The sequence below is a fragment of the Pseudonaja textilis genome, chromosome 5, assembly GCF_049901715.1.
Source record: "Pseudonaja textilis isolate UNSWEBS1 chromosome 5, rPseTex1.2, whole genome shotgun sequence".
Lineage (NCBI taxonomy): Eukaryota > Metazoa > Chordata > Lepidosauria > Squamata > Elapidae > Pseudonaja > Pseudonaja textilis.
In genome coordinates this window covers 30789448-30806896 of record NC_141994.1, presented here as the reverse complement: position 1 = coordinate 30806896, position 17449 = coordinate 30789448, and the positions used below count along the sequence as shown (strand labels likewise).

Genomic DNA, 17449 nt, shown 5'->3' with positions numbered 1-17449 from the left:
TGGTGAACCTCAAAAGGGATTACAAAAATAACAAAAAGAAAAAAAGGAAAATATTACCAAATTAAATTTAAGAGATAGTTGGAGGGAGCTAAATGGGGAAGAAAGCAGATATACTTTCTATTCAAATTCACACCAATCGCTGTCTAGAATAGATATGATTTGGATGAATAAAGAATTGGAGCTAAATGGGGAAGAAAGCAGATATACTTTCTATTCAAATTCACACCAATCGCTGTCTAGAATAGATATGATTTGGATGAATAAAGAATTGGAAAATGAGATTAAAAATATAGACATATTGGTCAATACCTGGGTATCCCCTACAACTAATTTGGAAAGGTTTTAATAGAAAAAATAGAAGATGGAGATTAGATATACAGATTCTAAAAGAAAAAGAATATACATAACTTGTTAAAAAAGAAATGGAACTTTTGCTTAAAGAAAACAACAATGAAGAAACGATGCTACAAAATGTATGGGACACTACAAAAGCCTACATAAGAGGAGTAACCGTTGCCTATATAGCCAGACTAAAGAAAGAAAAAAGGAAAAAAACAAAACAAATTGCAAGATGAAGTAAAAAGGATAGAAAAAGCCTACAGGAGAACCCACAAAATGATAAAAATAAAAAGGAAAGATATTTGATTAAACACAAATTAAATTTACTAAATCAGGAAGAATGTGCAAAAACAATGAAATTAATTCGGCAGAATTTTTTTGAACAAGCAAACAAGCCAGGAAGATGGCTGGCTTACAAATTAAGGAAGGAAAGGGAAAAGAAATTAATACAAATATTACAAGATGATAGGGGGAATCCCCAAAACCAAATTGAGGGGGTGGGGGAAAGGATTATACAAAACTCCTACGAAAAACTGTATAGTAAGAATAAAATAGATGGGGAAAGATAGAATAGTATCTAAAAGAGAAAAACTTACCACCAATCTTGGAAGAGAGTAGAGAATTATTAAATAAACAAATTACCCAGATAGAAATGAAGAGAGTCATTGATAAACAGATAAACAATAAGACATCAGGACCAGATGGGATTCCGGGGGATTTTTATAAGATTATGTATGAAGCTATGGAACCGTTGATGCTAGAGATATATAATGAAGTGTTATTAAAAGCTAAACAACCCAAATAATGGGCAGAATCATATATAACTTTGATACTGAAAGAAGGTACCAACCACTCTCAAATTCAAAACTATAGGCCAATCTCCCTGCTAGATGCTGATTATAAAATACTGATGACAATCAAGGCAGAAAGAATGAAAATAATTCTGAATGAAATAATACATGTAGATCAAAACGGTTTCCTCCCTAAAAGACAAATTAGAAACAACATTAGGACAGTAATGGATATACTGGAATATTATGAAGCGCATCCAGATAAATCAGCAGTGCTGATTTTTCTGGATGTGCAGAAAGCCTTTCATAATTTAAATTGGGAATTCTTTTTACAGCAAATAATAGAGATTAAATTTGGACCAAAATTTGAAAAGATGGTAGCGGAAATCTATTCCACCAGAAAGCAAGTGTAATAATTAATGGTGATTTTACTGAAAGACTCAATATAGTGAAAGGAGTGAGACAGGGATGTCCAATGTCACCTTTGATCTTTATTCTCGCAGTAGAAATCTTGTCAACACAAATTAGGAAGAATGAGAAAATTATAGGAACTAAAATAAAGAAGGAAGAATACAAAATACAAGCATTTGCAGATGATATTGTATTCTTCATAGAAAACCCAAATGTGAGCGGGAAAATGTTATTAATAGAAGAATTTGGCAAGATAGCAGGACTCAAGATTAATAAAAATAAAACCAAAATGTTAATTAAAAATTTGACAGACCACCAAAACAGGGAATTAGAAAAGGAAATGGAACTGCAAATTATGAACAAGATTAAATATTTAGGTATTTGGCTGATATCAAGATGCTCATCATTAAAAGAGGATAATTATTACAAATTAATGAGCTGAACAAAAAAGGATTTAGAAACATGGGAGTAAATTACAGTTATCCTTAGTAGGAAAGATTGCAGCAATAAAAATGAACCTATTACCAAGGTGATTATATTTATTTCAGAGGGTCCCTATAAAATTAAATAAGAAATTTTTTGAGGAATTGAATAGAGCGTTGATGAAATCTATATGGGAAAGGAAAAAAACCCCACATAAGTGTTGTGGCTCCAATTCCTGAGCCTGTGCTGTTAGAGGAAGAGGAGGAGGAAGAGGAGGAGAAGGAACTGGGAATGCCTTCCTCCCAGGACCTTCCTCTCTGACAATGCCTTCCTCCCTGATAATGCCTCAGGTTTCATCAGACAACCGAGAGGAACAGCCTGAGATTATTCAGGAGGAAAGCATATTGGAGCAGCCCCTGACAGGGAGTCAAGAGGAAGAATGTTGGCTTGATCCTAAGCAGCATCGTAGGAAGAAATGTAGGAGGCGTGGGAGGGTTAGAGAGTGAGCTGAGTCATTGAGCCACACCCCACAGGGGATAAAAGTGGGTGTGTTGTCGGCTGGAACTTTGTATGGGACAAAGTTTAATCTTGCTTCAGGTTTTCTTTGTGAATGATTTTATGGTCTGCCTTGTAATTTTCTGGAAGTAGCTTTTTACTTGTTATCAGTTTGGACTTGGCAGGCAGAGCGTGTTGGAATGCCAAGGACATTATCAGTTCCAAAGAATTAACTCTGTGAAGTCCAAGTCAGCTTGCCTGCCTGTGTTTGTGTGAGTTTGTACTCTTTCATCTTTTGGAAAGAAGAAAGGTGAGACAGAACACATAACGTTAAAATTATTGCAAAAGAATATATATAAAGGTGGCTTTGGACTGCCAGACTGGGAATTGTACCAACATGCAGCAGCGCTAATTTGGATCAAAGAATAGATTGTCCCGAGTGACAAGAGGCTATTAACTCTTGAAAGACATGATCTACAAATTGGTTGGCATGCTGCTATATGGGAGAAGAGAAATAAGACAAGTTCTCACTTTTTAAATCACCAAATAAGAGAGGCACTATTGGAGATTTGGAACAGAATTAGGAATAAAAACATTACATTAAAATACTAGGTTGGCTTTCCACCATGGAAGCCATGATATACCCAAATAATTTAGATATAAATAAAACAATTAGATACAATCAATTATTAGATGATCAAGGGATACTAAAAACAAATCAAAAATTGAAAGAGGAAGGGATAGTGACAGGTTAGTGGCATACATAAGGAAGACTGTAAACTTTTTGTTTGAATAACTCCGTAACAACCCACATTGTAAACTTTACAAACCTATGTACCTTCGATTAAATGATTCATAGTCTTGGTTATATAGATCTCATTTGCTGCCTAATTGATTAATTGATTATTGCCATTCCTGGAGGGGGAGAAAGGGTAAAGCAATATATTTGCCGGACACTGGGCCATATACATACTGTTCCCAAGTGACAGTGCCCAGAAAGAGACTTCTAAATAGTTGAGACTTCATTTGATTAATGCTAATGTCATCAATTTTCCACAAATGATAGTCTATATTTTTGAGAGAACACAGCTACTTTTATTGTAATGATTATGAGGTACTTTTCTCCATAATATAGAAAGTGGCCTGAATCAACATCTGAGGCTCATTTGAGAAATAAAAGAATGGGCACACCCTCTGCATGCAACCAGACCAGCAAATTATGTACCAACATAGAACAGTGATCTTGACCAGGTTTGCACCAGGCAGAAAGTAAATAGAATAGGTGCCAGCCCTGTTTCAACTGTTTTTGAAGGGGAATGGGGGGGAGGGGTAGGGGGTAAAGAATGCTCTTGAGAACCACTGTCAAGTCATTCACACTATAAGGTTCTCATGAAGTTTCCTAATTAAAATAAGGAAATGCTGATCAATGAATAATGCAATCATTTTCTTCCAAAAGCTAATTCTAAGCCCATTTCCCCCACAATGGCTTGATCAACATTTTCCCCAAATATACAGGAGACCTTTCCTTAGTAACTTTCTGCAAGAATGTTTTTGCCCTGTCCTCTGGGAGAAGTGAAATAAAAATTGTTCAGGCTGGTGCAAAGATTAATCAGTTACCTTTAACCAACTACTATGGGAATTTATAAGCAGTGTTACTCTTCTCAGATTAGATTATAAATCAATGACAACTTTTAAGAATGGCAAAATTTTGCTGTTACTATTGCAGTTCCTCATAAGAGTATAATATGTTGCTCTATTGTGCTGGGATTGTTGTAATTCTATCATTTTAAGTTCTGGTTTTAGGATGAAGTTTGGCTTCAGAATCATGATTTAATTAGGGCAATTGCTGGAATCCTGAGAACATGGTTTATGGTGATGATCTATAAATAAATAATCTAATTTCTTTTGAACTTGTCACTCATTTTTGCATTTAGGGATTCACGGAAAATAAAAAGATTTGGAAAATATAATATAATACTTTGTTTGAAATTGTTCTCACTAACCTAGAACAAAGACAAATAAACTTGGATAGTAGGCAGTCTGAAGGGATAACTCCAAGACAGAAAGCAGAGTTACACTTTTGCTTTTGGTTTGGTTTGTTTGCATGTGTGACTTGCCCCATGGACTGCTGCAGCCGTTTCAAGAGAGCATTGCTCTGAATCATGCTCTGAATGTTTTCAATGTTCCTAATAGCATTTCTTACCAATAGTTACTCATTTCTAAGGACACAGGAAGAATCATCTGAGATTAGACCAGCATTCCATTCCCTACAGCAGTCCCCCAGATGCCGTAGGAAATCCATCTGAAGAATATAAATATAACAGCATCTACCCACCAGATTCTACAACTACTGGCATTCAAAGTGATGTAAGTCCTAATTATAAATAGCCATAAATAACTTTGTCCTCCATAAATTTATGAAAGTGTTTAAGTTCATGGCCATGTAGCAGGTGGTCATCTTCTCTTCTGTGGTTGTGAATGCCATAAGTTTAATATATGGAATTAACTTGCCAGAATTCATTACTATAAAGTTAGTAAAAGTACTTCTAGAGAATCTGACAAAATACATGACCAAGATTGTTCTGAATCCAAAATAATGCTGGTTTCTACTATTCTTTAAAAGGGCGACAAAACTTTCTATTCACTTTTCCATACTGTGAAAAATCTTATATACTCATATCATGTATACTCAACATAGTTGTCACTCTTTCAAATTACAAAGCACCAAAAAATCATGACTTTTTCTAAGTTACTCCAACTTTCTTCTGCACCTGTTACAGCACTAATTCTTTTTTTTAAAGATATAGCTATTTAAACTTACACAGTACTCCCTGTACGACAGCATGATTAAACAGAATTCTATCCTTATGGACTACAGCTTCTGAAAGTGCAGAGATTATGAGACAAGTAAGCTAATATGTAAAGAACTCAAGGGCCAGTTCCTCTAAATTTGGCAGAATAACCTCACAATATCAGAGGATAGAGGACAAGGAGCATATAGCAAACTATATGCGCAAACATACACCCTATTCTGCACCCCTCAAGCTAATATGCTACTCTAAATTCTATTGCTAGTTTATAATACTCAACTACCAGTATATCTGGCTTGTTATTTACAATTAATGGGCTAGGACTGCCTGTTCTCAACCTACTTCTGCATAAGAGAATGGACCAGGATGGAATTGCTGTTTAGTATTAACTGCATCATGCTTTTAACTTATGACTCAACTAGAGATCACCATCAAATAAATGGTGCATGAAAAAGTAAAAATCATCAGCATGAAAGGAAGCTTAATGATACTGTTTTATAAAATAATAAAATGCAAAGGTAAACACATGGCATAACTGTACATATATTTTCTTTTCAGTTAAGTGACCCTTAGACAATTATAGTTCTGACTATAAAGCACCTAACTATTATATATTAGCCTGAAGTTTCCAGTTACTTTTCAATCCCTCAGATTTAGTTTTATGTTGCGCAGGAAAGTTCATTAAGCAAATCACAACTTTCTCGGATTAGATAATTAGAGTCACAGCTACTTCCCTTTGAAAACTCAAGAAGATAGAAAGAAAATAATTGTAGTCTTAGCAAAATCCACATATTATACTTAAAGTCTAGATGTTAGCAGACAAAGAGGCTGTTATATTTCAATTTTAATTGAAAATTTGACACACTATCAAATATGATGAATCCAAATATGTCCAGAGGGCACAAAAAATGCACCCAACTGTTGCAGACAATTAAATCACTGTAAGTTCAGTGAATCTGTTGTGCACCACATTGAAATTGGTTTCAAATGTATATTGATCCCAATAGTTGCCAAGACTTCAACTGAATCAATTAACTTTCCAGGCTTACGGGTAATTTTGAGATTCTTTATTTCAGTTGGTGACCACATTAAAATGTTGAAAGGGACAAGGGAATGTAGCAAGATGGGGAAATGACAAAAGCAAAATTTCATCATTGCAACACAACTCCATTTTTTGATATGTATGTGAAAAGTAATGTTGATTTCATATTAATTCTACCTTTACTTTTTTTTAAAAGTCTGTTCTGTCTGCTGAATAAATTCTTTATTATTCAGTAGATGCATTCAAAGATTGTTTTAGAAATGTGTTTGAAATTTTCACCACATACAGATTGGACTGATAAGATTTAGATTTTAACTACATGATTTTGGCTTGAAAAATCTTGCTAACAAATCATTTATATACTACAGCTGACAGCCCAGATATAAATATTCAGCTAGTGGGCAGGAAAAAAAAACAGAATAAAGTAGAATATCTAAGTCTACAGGGAAAAGTAAAAATGCAGCCCATAGGAGCTGAGATTGGACTGAGAAAACCAAATTGTTCCAAGAGGTTATCAGCATGGAGAGCAAAAGGTAGAGAAACAAACATCAAAATACAAGATGCCTTAGTGATTCTTACTGCTTTTCAAGGCCCATGTAGTTGGTGCCTCTTTAGCCCAGCTGGTGCTTGTTAATGTGAAGGCAGCTATCTCTCCCAAGATGCCTGCCCCTTAGCTTGGAACTCTGATGCTGCACCAGCCCTTGTTCTTTGATTTGGTGGTGACATAGGTTGTTACTTGGGGTCAGGGAATTGAGCTGCTAGGTTTATGGGATATGCAAAACTCAGGACAATCATCTCCGAACTTAGCAGCTCCGCTGGCAAGTCTCGATATTCGCCTTTAGACATCTATCCTTCTGAGCAGCTTCGAGCTGAAATATACCTCATCACAAACTTCCACTTGAGATATTTTGATTCATTCAGCACCCAGTCTGGTACTTGTAGTCTTAACAGTAGTTATGATAATTTTCAATTTTCCCCCTATGAAACAGCAGAAAAGGGAATTACAGAAGGAAGCTTTAAAGAGGGAGAGGGATAAAAAGAGTAAGAAAAGGAAGGGAAAAATGAAAGAAAAAAAGTAATAAGAATAAGAACCAGGAAATAAAGGAATATGGAAATCAAATAAAAATGAAAAGAAATTGCCTATTTAAAAGACATAGAGATAATGGTTAAATAAGGATTAAGAAAGGGGATTCTGCAAGGTGATGTGGGGTAGTATTAATGTATTTGAAGTAATAAATTACTTAGAGAGTAGGAAAATATAGATTTTTAAAAAGAAAAGATTAGAACAGATACTTTTTGTTATTAGAATATTTGTTCTTTGTTAACCTATATATAGAGATAAATGGAATAAATATGAAAAAGAGAAAAAAGTTTATTAACTATGTTTAATGACTTCAAGAATAAAGTTGAAATGAATTATGAGGATTGCTGTAATGAAATAAATATCAGTTTTTATGATTAATTGAATAGACCAATTTTCCTTTTTTATTTAGAAATTATAAATGATTTGATGTAATTGAAAGGGAAAGTGCCATGTGGAATCTGATTGAAAATGTACATGTGTTATGTCGTTGTTAGGAGATTATTATTAATCTTTAAGGTGGTAATTTAAAAGTTAAATGATTATTGGGAATTAAAGAGGAGTTAACCAAATGAAATATAAGTTATAGGGGTGGTACACTCCAATTGGTAAATGTGGGGGAAACTTTTTTGAAATGTTTGAATTGAGTTGTTTTTGAAATGATGAAATAAGAACATGCGATGAAATTGCAAACCTGACAGATAAAAATATAAAGCACAATAAATATGAAGATATGAGAATTAAAGATAAAAGAGGTTAAGAAATGAATAGAAAATATATAAAATAAGTTTGAGAAAAGTACTTGAGAAAATTAATAGAAAATATGTAAAGAAATGATAGGATATGAAACTAAATGTGAAAGATGAATATGTAATCAAAGTCATGTTTGTATGGAAATGTGAAAACCTGGAATCATGCTGTTCACAAAAAAAAGATGTCTTTGAAATGTGAAAAAATAAAAAACTTTTTAGAAAAAAAATGAGTATCAAACCCCATTTATAATTAGTTAATTAGATTGAACAATTGATGAATAACTTTTCATTTTGATTTCAGTGAGAACTAAGAAACTTAATTTTCTATATTTTCCCTGTCCTATATAAAATTAGATTAGTTTTGTCAGTTGTTCCTCCCTTCAACTACAACTAAAAACATCAAATATATTACTGCGATCATACTATGTGCAGGAAACTATATTCTATGTTATCCATTTGCTTTTCCTTCTTTTAATGCATGGATGGTGAATGATGGCCCTTTTATGACTTGTGGATTTCAACTCAATTCTGGGAGTTAAAGTCTTATTGTTCAGTTATGACTGCTTAGTACCAGAGTGCCCCCCTCTCCAAAGGTAGTATTCAACCGGTTCGCACCTATTCGGGTGAACCAGTAGCAGTTATTTGGCATGGCTCACCAAACTGGTGCTGACCCTGGCTGGCCACGGCTCCAACCCAGTCGCCTGGTCACTCACTTGCCCCGATCGCTCTCCTAGCTTTCTGTTCCCCACGTCCTCTTTCTCCCTAGGGGGAAAGGAAGAAAGCCATGGACGCTGCAAGTATCATTTTTCCCTTGTGAGTTAAAGTGCCTGGAATGAGAAGGAGTGCGGGCTGACAGAGGGGGTAGGGGTGAATCGAGCCTCGGAGCACTTTTGCAATGTAAAAGAAATGCATTTTGAAGCAGGTCCTTTAAAAAAAACTTCTCCAAGGATTCCCCATGGACACTGCAAGTGTTGCTTTCCCCGTGTGAGTTAAAAGTGCCTGGAGTGAGGAGTGTGGGCTGACAAAGGGGGTGGGGGAATCCACTCCAGCCTTGGAGAAATTTAAAGGAGCTGCTTCAAAATACAAGTCTGTTAAGCTTGTGTGTGTGTGTGTGTGTGTGAGAGAGAGAGAGAGAGAGAGAGAGAGAGAGAGAGAGCGCTCTGTGCTATTATTTTTAATTGTTCCATTATTTATTATATGTTAATATTTTACACTGTCCCTACACCTAGAGTGATTTTTCTGCCTTTCTTTTGCCCAGGGCTACCACATATTTTTCAGGGTTTACATGCATTCAATGTCAATAGTCCAGAGCATAAAATACATGTGTTTAACAAGAATTGAAAGGGACTTTGGAGGTCTTCTAGTCCAACTCCCAGCTCAGGCAAGAAAACTGATGCCAAACTCTGAGTAGAAGTCCTAGGAAAGGTGTCAGACTAACAGAATAACACTAAGAAGGGACCTTGGGGCGGGGGGGGACTCTATACCATTTCAGAGAAATGGCTGTCCAGTCTTTTCTTAAAAACTTCCAGTGTTGGGAGCACCCAGAACTTCTGGAGACAGGCAGTTCCACTAGTTAATTATTCTCTCTGTCAGAAGTTTCTCCTTAGTTTTAGGTTGCTTCTCTCTGTTCAGTTTCCATCCATTGCTTCTTGTTTGCGTTCTGCTTCTTTGGAAAATACACTGTCCCTCTTTCTTTGTGGCAGCCCCTTAAAAGCCTGTTGCCTATCATACTCTTGGGTAAAGCATGTGAGCCATTTCCTCCTTTCAGTGGTCCATGAAAGTACATCTATAGTATGCAGATAATAAAGTAAAAAAAGCTGAACATCATTTTTATAGAACTATAGATAAGTTGAGGCTGGGTGACAAGGAATGGCTGGGAGGGGAGGGGCCAGGTGAGGCACCCCTTGACGTGAGTGACATTGAGTTGGCCACGCCCACCCACATGACCACCAAGCACACCCACCCAGTCACATAAGCAAGCCACGCCCACCCAGTCACATGGCCAAGCCACACCCACCCACATGATCACCAAGCCATGCCCACCAAATAAGCCACGCCCACAGAACCGGTAGTAAAAAAAATTGAATCCCACCACTGCCCCTCCCCATGGGACCGAAGATACAGACCATCCTTGAGTGAGAAATAATGAGTCAAAAGCAGAGAATATAGAGAAATGTTTATTTATAAATTAAATATATTATATATCTGTGTTCAGCAAACATATTAAAAGGCATCTTCATTGAATAAAACCTAATGTCTTAAAAGCAAAAAGGCAGTTCTAATGGCAGGTTTCAAATATACTAAAATAATATTTTTCTTTCTCTTTCAATAACTGTATAAACTCTTATGTAATATATCCTGAAACGTGCATTCAATATTATCAGTCACACAATACAAAATATCCAGGAGACACCAACGGATTCCCAAGTCATATATTGTGACTCAATAATATCCAAATTATAGCAAAGCCATAAACGAAGTGATATTTGGGCTCTGCAGTACTGTAAATGTTATGGTCACATTATTTCTAGTAGGTATCAATGAAAAACAATCTATATCCATGGCTTCTGTTTATTAATGAAGTTATGGTCTAATAACACACCTCTATGTGGCCAAGCCGATTCAATTCACCACATTTTATAAACTATAAATATAAATCAGCTTATGAAAAGCTTACATTATTGCTTATTAGAGTCTGAGGGATAAATTTATTTAAGAAGACAGAAACAGGTTGAAACGTGAACTGCAAGTTATCTCAAAAATTAATGCCCCATATTTTCGCTGCTGTTACACATCAGAGATTTCATTTAGGAAAATATGATTGGAGAAAACTAACTTCTAATAAAAATACAGTCTCTTGGCAAACGGCAGAAAGATTCACCCAAAAGTGAGAAAGTAATCACATGCCTAAGAATAATGCTACAAATAATTCTTATGTATATGGTTGTATTCCTAAGTCCTATATCAATATACAATTTCAATTTTTGCTGCTAAGATGTATGAGGCTAACAGATAGCAATTTTAATTATTTGTGTGCCAGATATAGGTGATCTGTTCGATACAGATAATGAATTATGGTAAAATTATCTTAAATAGTATGGTAATGTTATACTTTGTAAAATACTGTTATACTCAAGCATGTCAGTTCATTTTCACAGCAATCACACCAATTCTCTTGTAAACCATGACGTAGAATGTAGGCATATCCTTGCAAGAGATTTCTGTCATACACATACTAAAATCTGAAACAAATTCACAAATTAAATGATTATCACAGCTGAAGGACAACATATTGTCTCCTTGCCAGGACAAGTACTGAGATTGACTGTATTGACCTTTTGTTTTTTAAATCAACAGTGAGAACAATGTCATTTTGCCCACCCCACGTTGGGAGAGCCAGGTTAGGTTCCATGGCAACCCCAATGGTTAGGGTTAGGGCCACACTTCATACTCAGCGTTTCCTCTTTAAGGCAAACCTGCTCACTCTTAGTAGAACCAGACATCTCAGACTAACACTTTATCATAGGCCACTATCTTTCACTGATATTTGTTGCTAGGGTTTTATTGTTTATGAAAAAGTATTGTCTCTATTCTTATACAAGTGGGCAATGCACTGAGGATAGTGGATCTTCGTATAGAAATTGAAAAGGAGTAAGAGAATACAGCCTAAACAATTATCTCCCAAGTAGTAATAAAAAGGTAAAGTAGTTTGTAAGCAATTTGATGCTTACAATAGGACTTTCCATGTAGCTATTCTACACACCGCTGCTTAAACACTGTAAGGGAAATTTCAGGAAGATGTGTACCATTTAATGAGGTATTAACTTTTCCAGGACAACACTAATTGGTAAGGCAATACTGAATTTTTATATTCTCATATGATCACAAAGTAATAAAAAAACTCCCTCACATTTGCAGACTAGTCTATGAATTCTCTTTTGACATTTTGAGGATAAAAATACAGTAAGGATTTTTAAAATCCTCATTACAAGTATGAGGAAACAACTGGTCTATGATTACCAGTCTTCATCTACAGTTTTTAAAAGCACATTGTGACTGCTCTGGCCTCTTAAGCTGTTCCAAAGAAAGCCACCTGCTATATAAAGAAGTAAATTTACTATCCTTTCTAGGCAGATAATATAAATGTCATCTTATATAATTTTTTTTAAAAAATAGCATTTATTTAACTGAAGGCAAGGATGTATGGTTGCCATTTATGTAGATGAATACTTTTGCAGAAATCCAAGACAAAAGTTGGATTGATTATACTAAATTATACAGCCTCATTTATGGAACGGTACAATAATTACAGAGAGTTAGTTGACTACAGGTAGTCCTTGGGTTACAAATGGAAGGGAGCCTGCCCATTCCATTTGTAACCCTAGGATTCATGGGAGTGAATCTCATACCTTAAATGCGATCACTCCCTCCTTTCGCCCATGCATTCGCTAATCAAATGCGAGGCTTGTTAAGTGCACATGAGGTATTTCAGAGTGGGGAAGCCCATGGGGGGGGGCGGGCTAGTGATGAAACAGGCCACTTCCTTAAGACCAAGGCCTCCACAACCTGCTGAAATACCTCCAGCCTTTCAGCCACGCATGTCACTCTGAAGCTCCGTTTTGGCGTGGCAGCCCAAAACTGAGATTTGGAGGGGCAGGGGTCAAAGCTCCATTTTGGCATGCACAGGCCTCATCTGGCACTTTGCAGCCCAAAACAGAGCTTTGGAGAGGCAGGGGACAAAGCGCCATTTTGATATGGCAGGCCTCGTTCAACACTATGCAGCCCAAAATGGAGCTCCAGATGAGGCCTGCCCACACCAAAACAGAACGTTGGAAGGGCATGCAGGCCCCTCCAGAGCTCCATCTCAGGCTGCAATGTTCTGGATGAGAAAATGGAGCTGTGAAGTTCCATTTGGACCGCAAAGGTTTTTTGCAAGAATGGCAAAAGGCTTTGCAAATAGAGGGAAAGCTTTGATGTTTCAGGCCTTCCTTTCATTTGCAAAGCCTTTTGCTGCAGATTTTGCCTAGACCTCTGTTTGCAGAGAATGGAAGCCTAAAGTACCACGAGACCACGAAAGATCAATAGCATGAGATCTCGCACTACTGATCTCACAAAACCTCGCAGTACTTTAGGCCTCCATTCTCTGTGTGGTCACTGAAGGCCTGAAGTGCCAAAACAGGCAAGGAAAGTGAAGGAACTCTAGATCTTCGCAAGGTGAGTATCCACAGGCCTAGTGCCTATGAAGACCTGGAGCAGAGGGTGGAATAGGCAGGGCAAATGTTGCAGAGCTTCTGTGGTTGTTCATAAGGACAAACAACTGCCTCAGTGCTGCAACATTCATAGTTTTGGGATTTGTTCATGAATACTAGGGGGCATTATCACGTAACTTCAAACATTCGCTATGGGAACACTTGTAACCCGGGGATTACCTGTATATGCGTAAATCAAAACAAAATTGCCTAAGTACCATTAGAAAATTGTTTTCTTACTATAGTTGTGTACTGAATGAAAAGAATAAAAAATATGAAGGAATATAATTCAGTTATTTTAAGAAAAATGCAAGTAATCAACATCATAGTGTCAAAAGTCATTTTGTTATGGGATGCCTCAAAGCACAGAAGTTGTGAAATAGTTATGTGTGGCGATATAAGAAAAGAAATTAACATGTCTCATTTTGATCAGGAAAAAAACTATATACTGCAGAACATCTTTGTATGTTTTTAAAATAGTAGGTAACATAGAAAATCATTTAGAATATTCTTTCCACGTCATCTAGGAAAACAATCTTAAGCAACGGATTCCCATTACAGTTCTGTCTTATTTGGTTGTGAAGATGTAGAACCAGCATTTTTTTCTCCAGCATGATTCTTGTCTGCAGGCTCAAAAGCTAATGAAGCTGAATTTATGCAGTATCGTTTTCCAGTTGGACGTGGCCCATCGTCAAATATATGGCCAAGATGAGCACCACACTGAAAGAAAAGAATGTAACTTGTGTTTATTTTTAAATACAGAAAACCTAGTGGGCAAATGTAAGGTAAATATTTGAAAATTAACACACATGAACTTTATTTTTAAAGTTGTTAAATTGGATTTAATTTAAACCATTAGTTAGTATTTAAAATGCTGGTCTTCAGTCATTATTCCTTTTTATTTGGTCCTTTGAGAAACTTACTCTAAACATATGTGCTTCAAATACATGCAGTTTGTGTCATGCCTCTGTCGGAATCTGATTCCGAGGGGGAGCCGAGCAGCTGACAGGAAGTGGGAGTGTGGCTCCATTGGCTGTGGAAGAAACTGGGGAAGGGCACAGTCTGGTTGGGTAGAGCAGGGAAGAGGTAGAGCAAGGTAGAGGGAATTCAGAGGAAGATCCAGGCCCATCCCCTCTTCATCCTAGGGCACGCAGGGAGGAACGGAGAAGGGAGCAACATGAGTTGTGTGGCTTATGGGGGAGGAAAGGGTCTTGATTCCCTTCATTAGCTGCAGCTGGGAACAGTGTTTAAAAAGGGAGTTTGCGCACAGCAACTTGTTGGAAGCAAATCATGAATTATCTTTTATTGTCGAGGCTTATCTGGGTTCCTGGTGTCTTCCAACTGTGTGTGTTTTGTTGGCCTTTGAAGTCTGCAATTCCTTATCCTGCCCTGTCCAGTTAATTGCTGCAGCGTGGTTTGTGTGGATTTTTATTTACAGTTTATATCTACTTTGTTTTCGGACTGAATTTCTTCCACTTAAAGACTGTTCTTGGGAGAGTTTTTTCAGCTGACTGGACATTGGGGACAAAGTTGGAGGTATTACAGGGACTTATCTTACTTATGTGACTGTATTACCTTTGTGCCACGCCCCAGGTCATCACAGTTTGATTGCAATTTGTACAAAGTGAATATGCTTATCCACATATCAAATAGAAGGGTCATATCTTTAACAATACAAATGAAAGTAATGCGATACGAGGTTGGTTTAAGATTGCCATATTGTTCTTTTCTGTCCTCCAAATGAAATTAATTCTGAAGAGGATGTTTAACTACAGTAAATAAACACTACAACACTGTAACATTATAATATTCAAAAATGTTTCTTGTAGGTGACTTACTAACTCTACAAAGAGGTCCTGCAAAAACTAAAATAACTGCTGGAATAAGAAGTGCATGATTATTCCATAGAATTCTGTCAGGATTCAGGACATCATTTCTGAAGAAGATCCCTGAGTACTCAAAAGCTTCAAAAGAAGTTTTATACAGAGAAAATTATAAATAATATGTCCTTTTGTGGCAAAATGGTTCATCATAAGTATCACCTTGCCAGTACAATAAAGAACTGTATGATATACAAAGAAAGTTATTGTTCAGATAATTAAACTTTTATAGCTCCCAGCTAGGAACAGCCACTCCAGAGACACTCCTACATTGTCTAGCAAATTTATTTTATATCAAGACAACTTCACTTTAGCTCTATTAGACTTCTATTTTTTCCCAGAAGCTAACATAATATTATGCAAAATATATCTTATTATCTATGCTTTTAATTAATGAGATCCTTTAATGATTCTACTTGATGTTTCCCTTTACTAATCTGCTACTTTATGGTTTACTCTCCTGTTAAATAGCCTATTATAATAATGTACTTGCGAGCTAACATTGCGAGCTAACTTCTGATTGCTTTGGAATGAAAAGCAGAAAAACAAATCCCCAAAACAGGAATATATGAAAGTGGTTAATTATCTATATACACGTAAGTAATTTAACTGAAGGTCTTAAATAGGCAAAAAAAATAAATACAATTATGCTTTCACATCAGAGCTCCCATGTAGACTCTTCCCTCCAGACTGCAGTTCTACTAGCACTGAAACAATTTTATGATTTGTTTATGATTTATGATTTGTTTATGATGATTGCCAGTACGACAGCTCTGAAAAGAAAAATGGAAAATGACTATAAAATATGTAGGCCCACTTATTAGCTTGTTCAAATGATCACCTTAATATCATTTTTAAAGTAATTTTAGCACACTGATATAGAAAACTTATAATCAAGATCAAAGTTAAAATTCAGCTGAAACTAGTTCAACTGCACTAAAAAAACTGAGTTAGAATTTTCATTCACCATTGCATTTGCCTTTCTAAATACTTCTACTTATGTCTTCCAGTCAAATTTCTTTTGTGCTCTTTTATAATTAACTATATCTTCTTGTTTCTGGGATTTGTTATTTTGCTCAATAACCTTTTCTCCCTGATAAAGTCTGGACCGAGCCATTAATGCTATGGAAGACAGATGATAGTAACAGTCAAAAGGAATTAGAATGAGACATATAATGGAAAACAGAATTTAACATGATCAGTCAAGTATTTTGGCAGAAGGAGCTTGAAGATAAGCAGTAAGATACATGAGAATAACTCCTGGATTTCTGTTGGTACTGCTCCTCAGCTATTCATAATGATGAAAGTAACACCCATTATCCACATTTAACATTTAGATTTAAGAGAGCAGAGGTCAAAGGGGAACCTCAAAAGGATGTTTGCCTGAAGGACAATTTCTAAGCCTTGTGATTTAGGTCACTTATGTACACACTGTTAAATAAAGTTTAACCTAGATAACAATATAGATTCTCTTTAGACTTTAACTTTTTATACCTACCAGCTGTCATGCTTATGACCAGCAGGCAACGGTTAATTCTGGGGTAACTAAGAGTTTGCAAGTCTTTCTATGTGAATGGATGAACTAGAGCTGCTACAAAAAAAATATTTAACATTAGAATGGCTGTTCTGTTATTTTTAAACTGACCTGAGTGCAGCTTGTCTCAACCCTGTGCATCCCAAATGAGTAGTCATCAGTACATGTAATTGTGTCAGAGTTGATTAGATCATAGAATGAAGGCCATCCTGAAAAATAAAAAAGGGACAAGAAATTAATCAGGAATGATTTGAGGATTAAATAAACAACTGATTGTTTTAATCACAAATGTGATTCTCATTCACTTGCTATACTCTTAACAGATAACAGATAATCAGAGTTGGAAGGGACTTTGTAGGTCATCTAGTCCAACCCCCTGCCCAAGCAGGAGACCCTACACCATTTCTGACAGATGGGAGTCCAATCTCTTCTTGAAAGTCTCAAGTGATGACGCTCCCACAACTTCCGAGGGCAAGCTGTTCCATTGATTGATTGTTCTTATTGTCAGAAAGTTTCTCCTTATTTCCAGGTTAAATCTTCAGTTTCCATCCATTGTTCCTTGTCTGGCCTACAGGTGCTTCAATGTGCTCTGGATGAGCATACTGAACAGGCAAAGCAAAGCAGTAAGTTTTCACATTGTGA

General features: G+C 36.2%; 1 protein-coding gene across 6 annotated transcripts in view; it reads right to left on the bottom strand.

Moving 5' to 3' along the window:
• Window positions 1–10304: 10304 nt before the first annotated feature.
• Window positions 10305–17449, bottom strand: part of MSRB3 (methionine sulfoxide reductase B3) — a 43964-nt gene continuing 36819 nt past the window's right edge. For all 6 annotated transcript variants that reach the window (XM_087934443.1, XM_026700026.2, XM_026700009.2 and 3 more), the window contains 2 exons: window positions 16919–17016; window positions 10305–14113 (listed from right to left, as the gene is read on the bottom strand). In XM_087934443.1, the coding sequence (XP_087790569.1) occupies window positions 13949–14113; window positions 16919–17016 (263 nt within the window). In that variant the 3' untranslated portion in view covers window positions 10305–13948. The remainder of the gene's footprint in view (window positions 14114–16918; window positions 17017–17449) is intronic.